General features: G+C 39.6%; 1 protein-coding gene and 1 long non-coding RNA gene across 2 annotated transcripts in view; one reads left to right on the forward strand and one right to left on the reverse strand.

Moving 5' to 3' along the window:
• LOC308118399 overlaps nt 1-14,458 on the reverse strand; it is a 33,041-nt gene extending 18,583 nt beyond the window's left edge. The window contains exons 1-3 of the long non-coding RNA XR_013935884.1: nt 14,229-14,458; nt 13,773-13,824; nt 6,121-6,263 (exon numbers count right to left, since the gene is read on the reverse strand). This is a non-coding gene — a long non-coding RNA (uncharacterized lncRNA). The remainder of the gene's footprint in view (nt 1-6,120; nt 6,264-13,772; nt 13,825-14,228) is intronic.
• Nucleotides 1,502-12,476, forward strand: LOC308118366 (myosin-7-like). Its single transcript, XM_080477754.1, has 39 exons — nt 1,502-1,685; nt 1,949-1,986; nt 2,366-2,573; nt 2,661-2,804; nt 2,894-3,050; nt 3,147-3,174; nt 3,256-3,364; nt 3,497-3,589; nt 3,707-3,770; nt 3,922-4,020; nt 4,109-4,212; nt 4,302-4,440; nt 4,635-4,753; nt 4,836-4,985; nt 5,067-5,237; nt 5,321-5,630; nt 5,802-5,875; nt 6,079-6,284; nt 6,370-6,493; nt 6,600-6,736; nt 6,986-7,241; nt 7,334-7,576; nt 7,656-7,832; nt 7,913-8,058; nt 8,154-8,244; nt 8,353-8,742; nt 8,825-8,951; nt 9,026-9,144; nt 9,224-9,420; nt 9,512-9,695; nt 9,794-9,959; nt 10,042-10,166; nt 10,254-10,562; nt 10,651-10,854; nt 10,947-11,243; nt 11,444-11,548; nt 11,632-11,727; nt 11,970-12,104; nt 12,351-12,476. Exons 3-39 carry the CDS (start codon nt 2,373-2,375, stop codon nt 12,369-12,371), a joined length of 5,817 nt encoding a protein of 1,938 aa, XP_080333880.1. The 5' UTR covers nt 1,502-1,685; nt 1,949-1,986; nt 2,366-2,372; the 3' UTR covers nt 12,372-12,476.
• Nucleotides 14,459-19,469: the final 5,011 nt, after the last annotated feature.

Here is a 19,469-nt window from a genome sequence, read left to right on the forward strand (position 1 = left end):
TGAGCCTTACTGTCCAGAGTTTGCATGTTTTCCCTGTGCGTGTGGTTGTGTGCTTTCTTCAGGTGTTTTGGTTTCCTCCTTCAGTCTATAAACATGTGTTTGGGGCAATTGCTGACTCTAAAATGGTTTGAAAGTGTAAATGCGAGTGTGTGAGCATTTCTCCGCAACCAGGACATAGAAATTAGCATGAAATTGGCCACAGTTACAAATGAAGACAGATGAATGGATGGATAAGTTGGCACTGTTATCTATTGATGGCCATAGGGTGGTAAATTTCAAGAATATGTACTGTTGTTGGAAATTTGTTTCTCTGGTGACTAATAACATATATTATTGTGGCTCAAACAGAAAAAACCTTTTGCTTCTCACAATGAGAAAAATAAAGATGTGTTTTATTGCCTGTTTTATACGACTGAGGTGCAGTATTTTTTACATATCTCTACATTTTCTCCACATCCATCCATCCATAGAGTTAGTGACATTGCAAGAGAAGACCAGTTTAATCAATGACAAGCCAAGTGTTGATCAATTACTGATCACAAAATATGCATTTACTAGTGAAGAAACAATTACTACACTTACACGGTACATGGATACAAGAACATCACAAACTTACACAATCCATGTCATTCATAACAATATGTGAATACCTCACTTGTAGCACAAGAATTATACAACTCCAGCTCAGAATATAAATTAAGAAGTACATCACACCATCTGTACTCGTTTGCTCAGTTGTAACATTGAAAGATAAAGAGATAGAAATTCAAAAGTGCAAAACTCTATATCACAAGTGTGGTTTAAACTATTGATTTGGACTGCTTTGTTTCTGGACTTGCCTATTGTTTCTTTTTCTTTTTTTCCTCAACTCAATTGTCCACGGTTAGATTAAAGGAGTAGACATAACTGTGAACAGTAGTGGCGAGTGATAATAAAGGCACTTCACAGCTGTGACCTTCTCTTGTCTCCTCATAGACAACAGCTGCAGGCTTTATTTTCCCCCTTGAGATGTATTTCACGCCCTATCACTTCACAGACTATTGTTGAACTTTCGATCTTGAGATGTTTGAAGGTTCAGAAATCCGGCTTGTTTGCCGACGCCGGTTTGTTAAGTTTGAGTTGGAGATGCAGTCTCACCTAATTATTACAACAGAGTTGACAGAAGAACGAATAATCAAATTATAGCTGAGTCAACGTGCTCATAAAACGGTGTTCTGCAACCTTTAATTTAATCATGTCCCTAAAAGTTTGATACAAAATCAACCATTTATGATTTATAAGCTCCAAATTGAAAATGTCATGAATTAATTGTAGATATGATGTGTTAAGTTTAAAGGTGACTCCAACGGTTCATTGTAATGGAAAAACTACTTCACATAACATACTTGGACATGTGAGATTTACTTGATACATTAGCTTGACCGTGCTTCCCCACCTCCTGCCTCCCCCTTTTGTTGCCATGTCCACTCCAGTATATTAGTCTGTTGTTCTCAAGGTGAGAATGACACATGGCAGCACAAGGGTCGGCCCAATTTGGACAATGCTTTTTGTGATAGGCAACCTGGATGCCATTTCTCTGATATTCACCCCCATATTTGGTTGACGTTCAACCTTTATTAACGGAGGGGCAGCCTGGTGTTAACCACTGGATTCATCACTTCCTCTGACAAGGCTGACAGTCAAAGGTAGGAAAGCTTAACTCTCAGTTGACAAGCTATTAAGTTCCTATGTAAATGCTTTTTTTATAGTGTGTTAAAGATGTTGAAATAACTTTAAACTACATAGCAACAGTTTCTGCTATTATTCTTTTTTCTTTCACACCATCTGTGATTTATTTATTTTGGAGAGAAGATTCACTCTGTTGCCGTTCACCTGTCACACATGACTTGTGTTAATTCAATCATGATGCTATGTGACCTTTGCCGTTTTTCCGACCTTGTATAAATAGCACAGATCCCAGTTTGAAGAAGAGTGACACTGCTTCAGGTAAACTCCAGGGATTTTACTGTGACAGTCATGGAATCTTTTGTGTGATGTTTGTATGAATATGTAATTCTGATTCTCATTTCATTGCAAATTCGATACTTGGAGAGATTTTTAGCATGTAAACAGCCTCCGAACACTTAACCAGTGTACTGTTTGACACATGAAGATGTAAGTTCACTAAAGACTAAAAATAAAACTTTAAAATCTTTCACAAATAAGAACAATAAAAATATGGAGAAGTTTATTTCTACATGTTTACTACAGCAAATATGCTCAGTGATAATGCAAGACCAGACTGATCACATTTACTTTGATCTTACACAAATGTTAACCAAAGATATTTATAGGCCATTAATATGTGTCTTTTTTTTCCCTCAAGTTAAAAAATGGGGGATGCTGTTATGGCAGAGTTTGGGCTAGCTGCTCCTTTTCTCAGGAAATCTGATAAGGAGCGTCTAGAGGCTCAGACTCGTCAATTTGACATGAAAAAGGAGTGTTTCGTTCCTGACCCAGAGGTTGAGTATGTGAAAGCATCCGTCACGAGTCGTGACGGTGACAAAGTCACCGTCAACACTGAATTTGGAAAGGTGTGTGTATGGCATCAGTTCATGTCACATCTATTTCAATACAGGTCTTCAGTTTTGTGTAAGGCTTGTTACTTTTTATGTCTGCAGACTGTCACAGTGAAGGAGTGTGATGTCCACCCGCAGAACCCGCCAAAGTTTGATAAAATTGAAGACATGGCGATGTTCACCTTCCTCCATGAACCAGCTGTGCTGTTTAACCTCAAAGAGCGTTACGCAGCATGGATGATTTACGTGAGTCAGATGATCAATTTATATATAGTTATAATATCCAAGTATCTGGTATTATTTGCAATCCTCTTATCTTTCTTTTCACATGCTAGACCTATTCTGGGCTGTTCTGTGTGACTGTCAACCCCTACAAGGGGCTGCCAGTCTACAACCAAGAGGTGGTTGTTGCCTATAGAGGAAAGAAGAGGAGTGAAGCTCCTCCTCACATCTTCTCCATCTCGGACAATGCTTACCAGTACATGTTAGCAGGTAAACAAATGCTCCAAACTATTAGGTTATCAGAAAAAAACAAATAAATAAAATCATAACATTTTTGACTCATTTTGCTGCATCTCTTGTGGACAGATAGAGAAAACCAGTCAGTTCTCATCACGTAAGTTTTCTCACTGACAAAAAACTTTTCATCAAACAAAAGTAAAATGTTTCACCTGAAAGTGAGTCTTTTGCTACTCAGTGGAGAATCTGGAGCCGGAAAGACTGTCAACACCAAGCGTGTCATTCAATACTTTGCCAGCATTGCTGCTGCCCCATGTGGGAAGAAAGATGCTGCAGCTGAAAAGAAGGTTTGTTTCATAAGTTTATGAGCAGTTTGCAGTAAAGAATTGAAATGAGAAGTAGAACTTGAGCTGGCAAGAAAGGGAACACAATCTACATGGTAGTGAATTTGAAATTGTATTTCTATTTAACAAAATCAGGGTACCCTGGAGGATCAAATCATCCAAGCTAACCCTGCTCTGGAGGCTTTTGGGAATGCCAAGACCATCAGGAATGACAACTCTTCTCGATTTGTGAGTGTCTGTGAGACTGCAAGGGCTGCACTGACACTAATTCTTTATCACAAATTACCTAACTGAATTACCTTTATTACAAAAAAAAAATTAAAAAAATAATGCCTTTCTTCTTAGGGCAAATTTATCAGAATTCATTTTGACAACCGAGGAAAGTTGGCCTCAGCTGATATTGAAACTTGTGAGTAAACAAATATAATCTTCTGAGCTACTTGTCCTTTCTGCTGTTATGGGGCTGGACCTGGGAGACAGAATACATATGCAAGAGGCAGAATACACCACAAAATGACAGACACTGTAAGATAAATCAATGTACAATGTGTCCAAAACAGATCTTCTGGAAAAATCTCGTGTGACCTACCAGCTTAAAGCTGAGAGGGATTACCACATTTTCTACCAGATCTTGTCTCAGGCAAAGCCTGAACTATTGGGTGAGTACAAAGTGTACATGTGATACTTGTGGAATCATACAATGAACATATATGAACCTTTCTATATATATTTTCCAATTATTTTTAGAGATGCTGCTCATTACCAACAACCCCTATGACTACGGCTTCATCTCCCAAGGAGAGACCACAGTAGCTTCCATCAATGACTCGGAGGAGCTGATGGCTACTGATGTGAGCTCAATCTTTGATGGAAAAACATTTTGAACCAAATAACTGACCAATTAAAAAAAAGAATACTGATACTTTTGAATTTGAATTAGGATGCGTTTGATGTGCTGGGCTTCACTCAAGAAGAGAAGAACAGTATCTATAAGCTGACTGGAGCGATCATGCATCATGGTAACATGAAGGTTAAGCAGAAACAGAGGGAGGAGCAGGCAGAGGCCGACGGCACTGAAGGTAAGAGACAGAGTTTCATGTAAGACAAAGTTAATGTAGGAGTTAGCCCACAAACCACAAACGATTTTTGGATTAAGAAATAACACACACAGAAAAACTGAATATTAGAGAGAGAAGACATTATATGGCAGGTAGAAGTAGCTGAATTATGTGCCATATCAGTATGTGACAAGTGGTTCCTCTTCATTTCTCAGATGCTGATAAAGTCGCATATCTGATGGGCCTGAACTCTGCTGACCTCATCAAGGGTCTCTGTCACCCAAGAGTCAAAGTAGGAAACGAGTGGGTCACCAAGGGACAAAATGTTAACCAGGTACAGTTGATGGAGGCAATTTCATTAAATAGAAAGTCAAAAGACACTTTCAAAGATAAAACAAATTGTCTCTTTTCTCAAGGTGAACTACGCTATTGGTGCACTGTCCAAGTCAGTGTATGAAAAGATGTTTCTGTGGATGGTATTGAGAATTAACCAGTCCTTGGACACCAAGCAGCCCCGCCAGTACTTCATTGGTGTGCTGGATATCGCCGGGTTTGAAATCTTCGATGTGAGTTTGGAAAATGTATTCCATTTGTGTTCAACATTGTAACAACTGACAAATTCATTTTTACATTACAATTCATTGCAGTTCAACACCTTTGAGCAGCTCTGCATCAACTTCACCAATGAAAAACTGCAACAGTTTTTCAACCATCACATGTTTGTGCTGGAGCAAGAAGAATACAAGAAGGAGGGAATTGAATGGACTTTCATTGACTTTGGAATGGATCTGCAGGCCTGCATTGACCTGATTGAAAAGGTGAGTTTTGGAGTGCATTTTATTTGCAATCAAAAAGAAACCTTTTGTTCAAGTTATTATCTTCCTCATTGTATTTCCTTCAGCCCATGGGTATCATGTCCATCCTTGAAGAGGAGTGCATGTTCCCTAAAGCATCAGACACCACCTTTAAAGCAAAGCTCTACGACAACCACCTGGGAAAATCCAACAACTTCCAGAAGCCCAGAGTTATCAAAGGGAAACCAGAGGCTCACTTCTCACTGGTTCACTATGCTGGAACTGTTGACTATAATATCAACAACTGGCTGGTGAAGAACAAGGATCCTCTGAATGAGACTGTTGTTGGACTTTACCAGAAGTCTAACATGAAGCTTTTGTCTATCCTCTTTGCAAATTATGCTGGATCTGATTCAGGTATATTGACAGTCAGAAGTAAAACACAATATAAATGTAAGACAAATAACACTGTTTTTGATACAGGCCATGTGTGCTTATAGTGTATTGTCTTTATCTAAAGTAACACAATTTCAGTTGTTGTACTTTTGTAAAGTGGTCTGTTGCTATAATTTAACAATGTCTATTTAGATTCTGGTGGCAAAGCCAAAGGTGGGAGCAAGAAGAAAGGTTCATCCTTCCAAACTGTATCAGCTTTGCACCGGGTGAGATATTTTGTTATTTGAACACATACATAGAATATGTACATACATTTCTGTAAAATCAACTCAAGAGATAAAGCAAATCCTAGAAAATTACCACAAGAAATGTCTTCATTGTCATACATGAAGTTCAATGCACTAAAAAAAACCTGTTAGCATTGAACACAAACAATTTATGCAAGTTATTTGTGGAAAAAAACTTAAAGGAGAACCTCAACAAGCTGATGACCAACCTGAGGTCGACTCACCCTCACTTTGTACGCTGCCTCATCCCCAATGAGACCAAGACTCCTGGGGCCATGGAGAATCCTCTGGTCATGCACCAGCTGCGCTGTAACGGTGTGCTGGAAGGCATCAGGATCTGCAGAAAGGGATTCCCCAACAGGATCCTCTATGGAGATTTCAAGCAGAGGTGTGCATTTGATGAATCCTCTTATATTGGTATATACAGTAAATATAACAAGTGACTATTTCATCTGTCGTATTCCTTTGACAAGGTATCGTATTCTGAACCCAAATGCCATCCCCGAGGGCCAGTTCATTGACAACAAGAAGGCTGCTGAGAAACTCTTGGGATCTTTAGATATAGACCATAACCAGTATAAACTGGGTCACACCAAGGTCGGTATTTCCATTGTGACTACAATCATCATAACAGTAACACAACTACTGCACAACAAATATAATAGTAATGATGTGACTGAATCAAAGTTTTCTCCATAAAAAGGTATTCTTCAAGGCTGGACTGCTGGGTCAGCTAGAAGAAATGCGAGATGACAGATTAGCTCTAATCATAACTGGCATCCAATCTCGGTCACGAGGCCTTCTGGCAAGAATTGAGTTCCAGAAGATTGTTGAACGCAGGTAGTGGTTTACAACACTTCCCACTTAGCTGGCAAACCTCATGCTTGAATAAAAGCTATGCATTTTGCCCCAAATGCACAGACCTAATGAAAGAACTGCCTTAGCAAATACAACCAGAAAGAAAGAAATTCTTACAAAGTATTTGAAATGATTACAACCAACTGAAAGCCATATTCTTGCAATCAGATTAAAACGATGTCCTAAGTTTGATCAGATTTCAAAGACCAATGATTATGATACTATCTACAGGGACGCCCTGCTTGTAATCCAGTGGAACATCCGTGCCTTCATGGGAGTCAAAAATTGGCCCTGGATGAAGCTGTACTTCAAGATCAAACCTCTCCTGAAATCAGCAGAGTCTGAGAAGGAGATGGCCAACATGAAGGAGGAGTTTACCAAACTCAAAGAGGCTTTTGCAAAATCAGAAGCCCGCAAGAAAGAACTGGAGGAAAAAATGGTCACTTTACTCCAAGAGAAGAATGACTTGCAGCTCCAACTTCAGGCTGTAGGTTTCAAATCATCAATCAGAATTACTAAATGTATTTGTGCATGCAAAGCTGCAAATTTTGTAATACTATGTCTTTCCATTCAACACAGGAACAAGACACCCTGGGTGATGCTGAAGAAAGATGTGAGGGGTTGATCAAAAGCAAGATTCAGCTGGAGGCAAAAATCAAAGAGCTGACAGAGAGGTTGGAGGATGAGGAGGAGATGAATGCCGACCTGACAGCTAAGAAAAGGAAGCTGGAGGACGAGTGCTCTGAGTTAAAGAAAGACATTGATGACTTGGAGTTAACTCTGGCTAAAGTGGAGAAAGAGAAACATGCCACTGAGAACAAGGTAATAAACAAGACAAATTACTGTAAGAATTGTTTGAATATTAAATGTTGCTTCAATCAAAACTTTTCACTGGCTTAAGGTAAAGAACCTGGTTGAGGAAATGGCAGCTCAGGATGAAATCATCGCCAAGCTGACCAAAGAAAAGAAAGCCTTGCAGGAAGCTCATCAGCAAACACTGGATGACCTGCAGAGTGAAGAAGACAAAGTCAACTCTCTGACCAAGGCCAAGACGAAGCTGGAACAGCAAGTCGATGATGTAATAACTTCTGAAGATCTGACTTTTTAATTCTTTAAGCAAACCATGTAATCAAAAATGTTAATCATTATTACCCACAGCTTGAAGGATCTTTAGAACAAGAAAAGAAAGTACGTATGGACCTTGAGAGAGCAAAGCGAAAGCTTGAAGGAGATCTAAAGTTATCTCAAGAGAGCCTAATGGATCTGGAAAATGACAAGCAGCAACTTGAAGAGAGGCTGAAAAAGTATTATGGAAATCTTTGAAAATGTTAAAACATATATTTAGAAGATTTGTTGGTTGGTATATTGAACTTTTCTTTTTTTTTTAATTCCCTAACAGGAAAGATTTTGAAATCAGTCAACTAAATGGGAAAATAGAAGATGAACAGGCAATGAGTGCCCAGCTCCAGAAAAAATTGAAGGAGTTGCAGGTAATAACTTAAACAGAATGTATAAACAGGCAAATCACACTAACATTACAAGACCACAAGTGCTTTGTTCTGTTTTATTTCATCTACTTTGCTCAAATGTTGGTCTAGGCCCGCATTGAGGAGTTGGAGGAAGAGCTTGAAGCAGAGCGAGCTGCTCGAGCTAAGGTGGAGAAGCAGAGGGCAGACCTGGCCAGAGAGCTGGAGGAGATCAGCGAGAGGCTGGAGGAGGCTGGAGGAGCAACATCGGCTCAGATTGAGATGAACAAGAAGAGGGAGGCTGAGTTTCAGAAGCTCCGCAGAGACCTTGAAGAGGCCACTCTGCAGCATGAATCCACGGCCGCCACCCTCAGGAAGAAACAAGCCGATAGTGTTGCTGACCTGGGAGAGCAGATTGATAACCTGCAGAGAGTCAAGCAGAAACTGGAGAAGGAGAAGAGCGAGCTCCGACTGGAACTGGATGATGTGGTCTCCAATATGGAACATATTGTCAAATCCAAGGTGAACTACAATCATGGATTGGGATTTCTCTCATTGGGTGATTAGTATGATGTCTGCCATTCTCACCGCTATTTGTTTTCAGAACAATTTGGAGAAAATGTGTAGGTCGCTGGAAGACCAGATGAATGAATACAAAACAAAGTCAGAAGAGGGACAGCGTACCATTAATGACTTCAGCATGCAGAAAGCAAAGCTTCAGACTGAGAATGGTATGCAGTCGATTGAAAATAATATTGTATTTCAACCTGAATTCAGGATTAATTTCAATCCTCTGGTAAATTAGGTGAACTCATAAGGCAGCTTGAGGAAAAGGTGTCCCTGGTGTCTCAACTCACCAGAGGAAAACAGTCCTACACTCAACAAATGGAAGACCTGAAAAGACAATTGGAGGAGGAAATCAAGGTAGTTAACAATTCCCAACGGCACCTGGCCAGCAAGGGAAAAATAAAAGGTCTGTCCATTAATTATGGTTTCATTTTAGGCCAAGAATGCACTTGCCCATGCCGTGCAGTCTGCTCGTCACGACTGTGACCTCCTCAGGGAGCAGTATGAGGAGGAGCAGGAGGCTAAAGCTGAGCTGCAGCGTGGCATGTCCAAGGCCAACTCAGAGGTAGCTCAGTGGAGAACAAAGTATGAAACTGATGCCATCCAGAGGACCGAGGAGCTGGAGGAGGCCAAGTGAGTCAAATATATTCAAATAAACCACTGGGGTAAGCGTAAAAAAATCTCCAGACCTCAACCAAACCTCATCATTGTATTTCATATCCAGAAAGAAGCTGGCTCAGCGTCTGCAGGATGCTGAGGAGGCTGTTGAAGCAGTGAATGCTAAATGCTCCTCTTTGGAGAAGACCAAGCACAGACTGCAGAATGAGATTGAAGATCTCATGGTGGATGTAGAGAGGTCGAATGCTGCTGCTGCTGCTCTGGACAAGAAGCAAAGAAACTTTGACAAAGTATGATGTGTCAGGGAGTACATACGGAAGAAGCTGTTGTTTCTTCAATAAAACAAGAAATAATTCATCCATTCAAAATGTGACAAATTGTCTTTCAGGTCCTGGCAGAATGGAAGCAGAAGTATGAAGAGTCTCAAACGGAGCTGGAGAGCTCTCAAAAGGAAGCCAGGTCTCTGAGCACTGAACTCTTTAAATTGAAGAATTCTTATGAAGAATCTCTTGAACATCTGGAGACCATGAAGAGAGAGAACAAGAACCTACAGGGTCAGTTAATGTAAAGTTGCTTTCTTTTTCAGTATACTTAACTGGATATTAAATGTGTGTTGCTATTTCATGTGACTTGCAGAGGAAATATCTGACCTCACTGAACAAATTGGAGAGAATGGAAAGAGTATTCATGAGCTGGAGAAGATTCGAAAACAGCTGGAACAGGAGAAGTCTGATATACAGACAGCTCTGGAGGAGGCAGAGGTGTGCTGACATTTACCATGGCAAAACTTTAGAATTGAAATTTTCTCTGCAAAAGGCAATAATGAAGTCATTCTTTAATTGTGAAAGGCCTCACTGGAGCACGAGGAAGGGAAGATTCTCAGAGCCCAGCTGGAGTTTAACCAGATCAAGGCTGACATTGAGCGTAAGCTTGCAGAGAAGGACGAGGAGATGGAGCAAGCAAAGAGGAACCAACAACGAGTTGTGGACACTCTGCAGAGCTCTTTGGACGCTGAGACTCGCAGCAGGAATGAGGCTCTCCGTCTGAAAAAGAAAATGGAGGGAGACCTCAACGAGATGGAGATCCAGCTGAGTCAGGCCAACAGGCAGGCGGCCGAAGCCCAGAAACAACTGAAGTCTGTTCATGCACATCTCAAGGTCTGTCCCCTGTTTGGAGAAAATAAAATCCTCTGCATTTTATTCAATCATTTGATATAGCTTACCTCATAATGACTTCATCATTCAGGATGCTCAAATGCAACTTGATGAGTCTCTTCGAGCCAATGAAGACATGAAAGAAAACATTGCCCTCGTCGAAAGGCGCAACAACCTGCTTCAGGCTGAAGTGGAAGAACTGAGGGCTGCTCTGGAACAAACGGAGAGAAGTCGCAAACTTGCTGAGCAAGAGCTGCTGGACGTCAGTGAGAGGGTGCAGCTGCTGCACTCGCAGGTGGGAAAACGAAATCTTTGAATTACTGTGCTCTTAGATTACTTTTAAGTACTTTCACACTGAAATCAGGTATGATTTAATTTTCAAAACAGAACACCAGTCTCATCAACCATAAGAAGAAGCTGGAGGCTGATACAACCCAGCTTCAGTCAGAAGTGGAGGATGCTGTGCAGGAGTGTAGAAATGCAGAGGAGAAGGCCAAGAAGGCCATCACTGATGCTGCGATGATGGCCGAGGAGCTGAAGAAAGAGCAGGACACCAGTTCCCACCTGGAGCGCATGAAGAAGAACATGGAGCAAACCATCAAGGACCTGCAGCACCGTCTGGATGAAGCCGAACAGATCGCCATGAAGGGAGGCAAGAAGCAGATCCAGAAGCTGGAGGCCAGGGTGAGTATCGACCATTTATAAAAAGCCCACCAAAAAAATAAAAGATTGAACAATTTATTTTTGATCAACAAAGCTGAACAGTATTTACAGAATCTAACCATAATGAAAAGGTTGGAATTGTTTCTTCATCAGCAAACAGACTACACAAACGATTGAGACAAAAAAGAAAACCCACAGTGATTATCTCATGTGCTCAACAGATCAAAGAGCTGGAAAATGAAGTCGAGATGGAACAAAGAAAGTCCAGTGAGTCCATCAAGGGAATAAGAAAATATGAAAGGCGAATGAAAGAGTTGACCTATCAGGCAAGTTTCAATCCACTCAAAATTTCTGCAACTCTTCTTAGATTCAAAATAATTACAGCTGCTGTCTTAATCGTTGTTTGCAGACGGAGGAGGACCGTAAGAATCTCGCACGTCTGCAAGATTTGGTGGACAAGTTGCAGCTGAAGGTCAAATCCTACAAGAGAGCTGCTGAAGAGGCTGTAAGTATTCTCAGTAGAATTGGTAAACTATAGCCGGAGACCTGTACAATCTCGAACAACTCTTGCATCTTCTATCCTCTACTTTCTACACAGAGTTAAGTATTCTCTCATCACGGGAACACTTTGGGCTTGATGAATTAACAAACAACAGATAGTTATAGAACAGACAAACGTGTATGTAAGACTGTATGACTTATTGAATCAATGCCTTTCTGATATGGTCCCTGTTTCTGTTTCTGCAGGAAGAGCAGGCCAATGGTAATCTCATCAAGTCCCGTAAGATTCAACATGAGCTTGATGAAGCTGAGGAAAGAGCAGATATCGCCGAGTCTCAGGTCAACAAGCTCCGTGCCAAGAGCCGGGACGTGGGGTCAAAGGTCAGCTACTGTAGTCTCGTTTTTAAGTTATTGTTCATGAAACACATAGTGATAGTGCTTCAAATTGGATAAAGTCACTGTAGAATTTGAAATGCAAGAAAACAATACAGCTGTTTTAATTAGATTTGCGAATTACTAAATTCCTTTTTATTTATTATTCCATTTTTATCATATTTTTTGTAATATTGATGTTTCATATCACTGTTCATGTGTGATTCATTTCAATGTCTTTCTGTCACATTTCAGAAAGGACACAACGGAGAGTGAAGTTCACGGATGAAATTCCTGTTTCTGAGGCATCTGCTTTCTTATTGGTGTCTCCCTATGCATGTTGGTTGTTCAGTAGAATAAAATTTCTGTGCATCGCACAACTGCTTCTGGAGTTATTTTTTATACTTCACCATAAAGAAGACTACTCGGAAAGTTACTTTTTTATAGCAGATATGCTGAACCTAAATCAGGGCTCTTTCCATTTTCGGAAAATGGAATACTATGCTGCGGTCAATACTGACAAAGTCACATGCAATACAAATACAAAACATCTATTTCTAAGCTGGAGCACAGTCGGCTCATTGCATAATGAACTGAGTCGGGATTTGTGGAGTTTGCATGTTTTCCTTTCATTCGTGCACATTTTTTGCTGGCAATCTGGTAAATTGGTATTTTGTGTTAAGGGATGTTTTGGGCAATCGAAAGTGCGGAAAACAGCGCTCCGGTTTCTTTTTCTTTTTGCACTTCGGTTTCCGAGAGGTGTGAAAAAAAGGATGCGTGCGCATGCGCGCGCATGCGTAACTGACTCAAACGACCCGTGGAAACTCCGTAAAAAGAAATCGAGTGCATCACTAACGGAGCAGCAGAGAGCAAGAGTCTGGTGAAAGAGAGGAATAAAAGAGAGAGAGAGAGAGACAGACAGAAGGGAAACAATGGCTGCTGCTACATCCACAAGGCTGCAACTGTGTTCTCTTTTTATTTGGAAAAGTATCGAAAACTATGGAAAGTATCGAAATACACAGTGGTATTGGTATTGAGACCAAAATCTTGGTATTGTGACAACACTAGTTTTCAGTGTTTCCACTTGAATTCTATTAAAGTAGGAATTGAGAATGGATAAAAGCGAACACCAAACACACACCCTTGCCTAATTAAGAAACTCCTGTTGCTCGTTAAATTCACAGGGAGAACCATTATTCAATATGAAACATGCACTGTGAACTGTTACTGTACAGCAACCGATGGATAGTAAAATGATTTTATTGATTTGCTGTTGATTGTGTGAGTCTATGCACATAGCTTTGCAAAGGATAGATTAAAATATTTTGTGGGAATGGGAGAACACAAAACGTTTCCACCTTTTGTGTTCTCCCATTCCCACAAAATATTTTAATAATATTTAATATGTTGCATTTATAACCACACAAATTATTCAGTGCAAGAGTGGGAGTGCGTCGCCTCAAAGATCTCTTACAGATCAGATGAACATATAAAGTCCTATAAGGTAATTCTATTTTGAAAATAATATTGTACAACACATTTGTATCTGTATGCAGATTCCAGCTGTGTTTATGTGATAATAAAAAGTAATGAGCTCATTGTAAAGAATTATATAACATATATAGTCAGGGAGAACGAACCGGTGAACCATTAGGAATATCTGAGCTGTGTTCTTACCTGTATTGGTGAGATATGGTGTGTTATTCTCCCGAGGTGTCACAACAAAACCCTGGAGGGGAAAAAAAGAAAAGAAAAAAAAGATAAGCTTGAAAGGGTGAGGAAATCCTGGCCACAGCTATACGAAGTGTAATTCAAACATACATTGTGAATTGTACTCAATTACAATAACTCTATATTATTCAAGTAGACATGCTAAACCAAAATGAAGTGTGTAATGGCTTAACAGAAGCATTACAGCAATTAGACTTTTGTTATTATCAGAGTCCTGTATTATTTTGCCGACTCAAGTTTTGAGTGTTAAAACAGCTTGTGTGAAACATTGTTCCAAATGTAACAAAATGAACATAGCAGACAACTGAAGTGTCGACATTTCAAGTTATGCACATCTGGTAAAATGACAAATCCTAAGGAACTGTACAAAAGTTAATAAATTCACATGCAGCTCAGACTCACCTTAGTCCAACTGTCTGTTTCCACAATGCAACATCTTGATCATCTGTAAAATCTTTTCATCTTAAGGAGTTTTCCACCACTGAGTACCAGCACACCAACCACTTACTATTCCAACGTCTGAATGGAGGCAAGAAAAGACAAGGACACATGGAGGCTGGGACTAATACTCAACACCTCCTCAAGTGACTCTTGCTCCATAACAAGCATTTGCTGGCTCAGATTTCAAACTTAAGAGTCAAGGTGCCTCACACCTTCTTTTGTGGACATGTGATTGCAGAAGTCGAGAGATCCAAGGACTGTGAACAGCTGGGAATGGGACCTTTGACAGAGGACTTACTGCTCCACTTAAGCCTGGAATAGAGTTCAGAAGATTGGTATGAAGGCAAATACAAGGACACTCTGTACGTCTACTGCATGTCTTGTACTATGCAGCCCGAGCCCAGACCTTCTTTCTCTTGTTTAGTCAAGGCAAGGTTCATTAATGAGGTGTTTGTAGACGGAGGCCTTCCTGATGACTTTTATTAGCTTGGCTTATTCTTCTGTTCTAAGTTTCTTCACATGATAACTCTAATCTGCTTGATTTGAACTTGCACCCAACATGTTGGCTGTTGAGACTATTCATTCATATTCCACAGACACTCAAAATCAACAAATACTGTCACGACGAATGCTTGAATATTACAAGAAAGAGTGAAAAAGAGTGACCTGCAAAAAGAATAGTATACTATATTCAAAGAAAGGCTAAAGGTTTCAGCCTTTATCTTATAGTATTATTTGTCTGAATGTCAGCATTGTTTACACTTCTGAAATATACCTGTATAATTGTGGGTGGCATGGGCTCTGAAGGGGTTTAAGATAAAACATAGCTTTTGCTAAAATCTTATTGATTGAGATATTCTTACACATATTCACCTTAATATTGCTTCTTTTCTAAATAAGGAAATGTAGATATGAATCTAAACACCAGACCAGTTATCTATTTGAAATGTGAATGTCACACCAAGGGAAACTCAAAAAGTCAAAGATAGACACGGGTTTGAAAAAAGTACAAATACTTGATCTTCACTACTGAACAGTGTTTAAAAAGTCTCATTTTGTTCGTTCACTAAAAGTCAATCATGAATATCATGAAGCAAAACAGTAAATCCTCAATCTATTGGAACAGGAGCCAGTTAAACCACTGGATGGTAAAACAATATAGGTCACATTATTTTTGTGAAAGTTTCAGGCAGTAGGTCAGAACTAATACACAATACACCCACATTGCACTTTAGACCGGCATGCCGGTGAAAAAATAGCTTTTATTTCTGTTATACTGTTCAAGGCCCATACAAACATGCTACAACTTCCCTAACATGAAAGTATGCTGTATTTTAACAAATCAAAACGTAGTAAATCAGAGTATATCTGTACATACACACCCAGGTTTCCAGTGCAACAGGACATAAATCTATCCAGATCGAACTCTTCAAAGACTTATTTATGGTTCAGCAAGAGGTATTCTCAGAGGATCTCTCCTGTGATTTCATAAAACTAAGACCTTTGTGGAGTTAGCTGCCTATGAATTTAGATAACAGATGCGATATCAAATGGACCTGAAGGAAACAAATAACCAATCAATCAGAAAGAGAAGCCATGCAAGCCTCCTGTCATAACACCATCATTAAAGAGTAGTATATAGCCTTTTTCTGAAATCCACTGACTGATAATATGTAGTGTGTCCACATAGTAGAGATGATTGTTGAAAGTCTGTATAAATTAAGCAGCAAACTGATAGTGTTAACTCAAAGAAATAAAATGTATGAAGTGGTCTTTATTCCCTGTTGATTCAGCTTCTTTTCATAAAATGAAAACAACAAAATAAAACATGCTGGAAGTTTTTGATGAATCCAAATATTGCACAAAACATATACATTATTATTAGAATTTTTATTATTATGGAAAATGTACATACTCAAATAGACTTAAATAACACAATAAAATGCAGATACTCTCCGGCCTCTTGATAGCTAGATACAACAGGTTTAATGGTTTGTTTGTGGGCATAGCTTGGTTGGTAGAGCAGTTGTCTCCCGATCAGAAGGTTAAAGGTTCGATTCCCATCTCTGCCTGCCTACATGCAAACCCCAAACTGCCTGGGTAAATGCAGTGTGAGAGTGATTGGTTGGTGGTGGTCGGAGGGGCCGATGGCGCAGTTTGGCAGCCTCGATTATGTCACTCTGCCCCAGGGCAGCTATGGTAGTGAATGAATAATGCAATGTGAAGCATCTTTGAGTGTCCTGAAAAGCACTACATAAAACCCATGCATTATTATATACATTATATGAAAAATATTTGTGCATAATATTGGAGGTATAACAAAAACTACCACTACCTCACATGAATTCAGCACATAAGCTCTATAGTTTACAACCAACTGGTCGCCCACTACAATAACAGCCAAAGTTTGGTTATATTGTAAGATTATCTATCTTATATCATGTTTTATCCAACGTCATGTCACCCGACACTGGTATTAATTAGGGTTGAAGTGAGAATCCAGTCTGTCACACACTCACATTAACACCTTGGGGCCATTTGGAGTCACCGAATAACCGCAAATGTGGAGCAAATCCACACATACACAGGGAGAACATGCAAACTCCTAACAGAAAGACTTTCCTGAACTACCAAACTATTAAAAAAAACAACAAACAAAAGCACAACTATTGTACACTAATTCCAAATCACATAGTATCAGCCATCATTACTTACTTTTGGGGAAAGCAGTACTAGTGTTGTTGTACTCCGGAGCAGCCTTTTCAAGGTCTTGGTCCTGACTTGGTCTCAAACCATTAAAGCTTTGGTCTTGGTCTTTGGTTAGGTAGTCTTGGCCACAACACTGAGCACCACTACTTTAGGAAGTGACACACTTGTAAATTATTGCTTTTATATGATAGACAACATAGTTAAAAAATACCTACATTTCAGTGAGCACATTACTTTAGATTGAACCAGTAAGAGAGCTGCTGTTCCTCTCTGAGGTAGCTGTTAGCATTAGCTAATGCTAAGCCTGAGACGCATTTGTTCCCCTAAATACACATAATCTTACCTTATTAAGAGTCATCAGTTGCCATGTGTATGTCGCTAGTTCATCAAAGCTGGGTTTTGTGACGTTTTCTTGTTGTCATTGGTTGACGAATTCATCAAAAACAGGTGTTGAGTTTAACATGCTGGAAATGATTTTCCCTTTGCCAGAGGTCGAAGTTGAAAATACAAAATGTGAACGTAAATTAGTCATTACATTGAGGCAGAGTATGCCATGTTGAGAAATTGTCCGAGTACTTTCTTTTTTGTAACATAACAAAAACTTTTTTTTAATACACATCGATACAGTGGAAGCCATCTACTTCCGGGTTTCCAGTTTTATTCTGGGACTGCGCCTACAGCGTCCCCCGCTGTCCAAAATATGTCACTACAACCAAGGTTCCAAAAAGAAACTATTGATCCCCTCAAAGAGATCATGTCTCTTCTCAAATTATTCTATTCATAGTTTACCACAATTACACAAAGTAGGAGCAAAACCAGGGTTCAAGAAATTTGATCAGGGACCCACAGTAGTGACCTGGAGGATTTGAACCCGCAAAACGCTAGGCCACAGTTTTGCAGGCTTCAACAAATCCAAGGCATCTTTCTTCAAGCTCGAAGTCAGTCAGATGATCCCAGAGACCATTATTTACAATGCCAAAGGTGACATCTCCAAACCTGATGGACACCTCGACCTTCCTTCCATCTCCTGGACTGTTTTTCTTCTCCAACATTTGTTGGAAAGTGAATATCAGTATAATGTCAATTCATTCCAGATATGTGCCACGTGAAAAGTGTTCATGTGCCTTTCAATTTAGAAAGATGAAAGTAGTGTTCCAATTTTACCTGGAACATCGACATTAAATGTAGCTATTTTATCTGCATGTCTGAAAAAGTTTGCATACTTTCATTTAAAGGTATTCATTCATTCAATTATTCATTCATTCATTCATTCATTCATTCATTCATTCATTCATTCATTCATTCATCATCCTTATCTCAGCTGGCTGAACAATCAGTTAGTGGAGGCCTTCAGTTTCATAATCACCTGTTTCTGTTTCTCTGCATGTCGAATCACGCTGACACTCGGCCGTGCGTCAGCAGCTGTTTACTAAATCATCAGCGTCGTGAAGGCAGCCAACAGGAATTTCACAGGTTATCTTTGTCCCGCAAGGATGAAATCCAATGCTCAAAGACAAAGGCAAAGGGCAGAATGAAGGCGACGTCTCATTTTTGGACTTTCATTGAGAGGATTTCATTGGATGTTTTGATTCTGTGTAACTTGACTACCCTTTTTTTAAATATTGTTTCCTGCCATCGTCTAACATTTCATTGTCCATGATTGAAAAACTATTAGTCATTTCTTGTATTGCTGCCTGACCTTGAAAGGACACAGACTCGTTGTAACTTTCCTGTTTTGCTCGGTCAATGATGAAACTTATATTACAGTATTAACCCAGAACATGTTTTGTGGCATACACTCTTAGCTGTGGGAACACACATAAGCCTCTTTTCATGTTCACACAATAATAACCTAGTATCTTAGCACTGCTGTCTGTTGAGGATCAATATGTATATATCAATATATATATATTTAAAAAGCTTAAATCTTAATTATGCTATTCATCAATCTATTCATATTCCTAACTGCTTAATCCCATTTGGAGTCATCGGGGGCTGGAGCAAAGGCAGGATACACCCTGATCTGTCCCATCACAGAAATACAGGTAGTCACACTCACGTGAACTTGATATTGCGTGTTAGCTGCCTTATATATATGTTTTTGGATTTTGAAAATGGAGTGCACACAGGGAGATTATGCAAACTGAACCAACATGAGTTCTAACCACTACAACCAGTGTCGGCTTCTAATGTGATACTTAATGACTTTGTCATCACAAAACATGCTGTAAGTCTGTAAACACTGAATAACACAAAAGACACAAATCACTGCTTTTCTTTTTGTTTTGCTCATCTTTTTATTTAATGATTAATATTCACGTCACTAGTTAACAAGTAATCACAATAAACATCTCTTTCATACCAAATATTCAGAATTGAAGGGGGAGATGAGCTCTATCTAATAGGACGGATGCTTCTAACAACCAGTAGTTTGTTGTCTTCTGCATGCTCTTGCTATGGTGTTGTGCCCAACAGAATAATACAGCACACACT

Source organism: Lipophrys pholis, assembly GCF_963383615.2.
Source record: "Lipophrys pholis genome assembly, chromosome: 1".
Taxonomy (NCBI): domain Eukaryota; kingdom Metazoa; phylum Chordata; class Actinopteri; order Blenniiformes; family Blenniidae; genus Lipophrys; species Lipophrys pholis.

Excerpts from the sequence above, each read along its gene's own strand:
- LOC308118366 (XM_080477754.1), top strand. The coding sequence starts at position 2,373 with ATGGGGGATGCTGTTATGGCAGAGTTTGGGCTAGCTGCTCCTTTTCTC. Across the intron at positions 7,577-7,655 it reads AACATGCCACTGAGAACAAG|GTAAAGAACCTGGTTGAGGA; the intron begins GTAATAAACAAG and ends CACTGGCTTAAG. Across the intron at positions 10,167-10,253 it reads CAGCTCTGGAGGAGGCAGAG|GCCTCACTGGAGCACGAGGA; the intron begins GTGTGCTGACAT and ends TAATTGTGAAAG.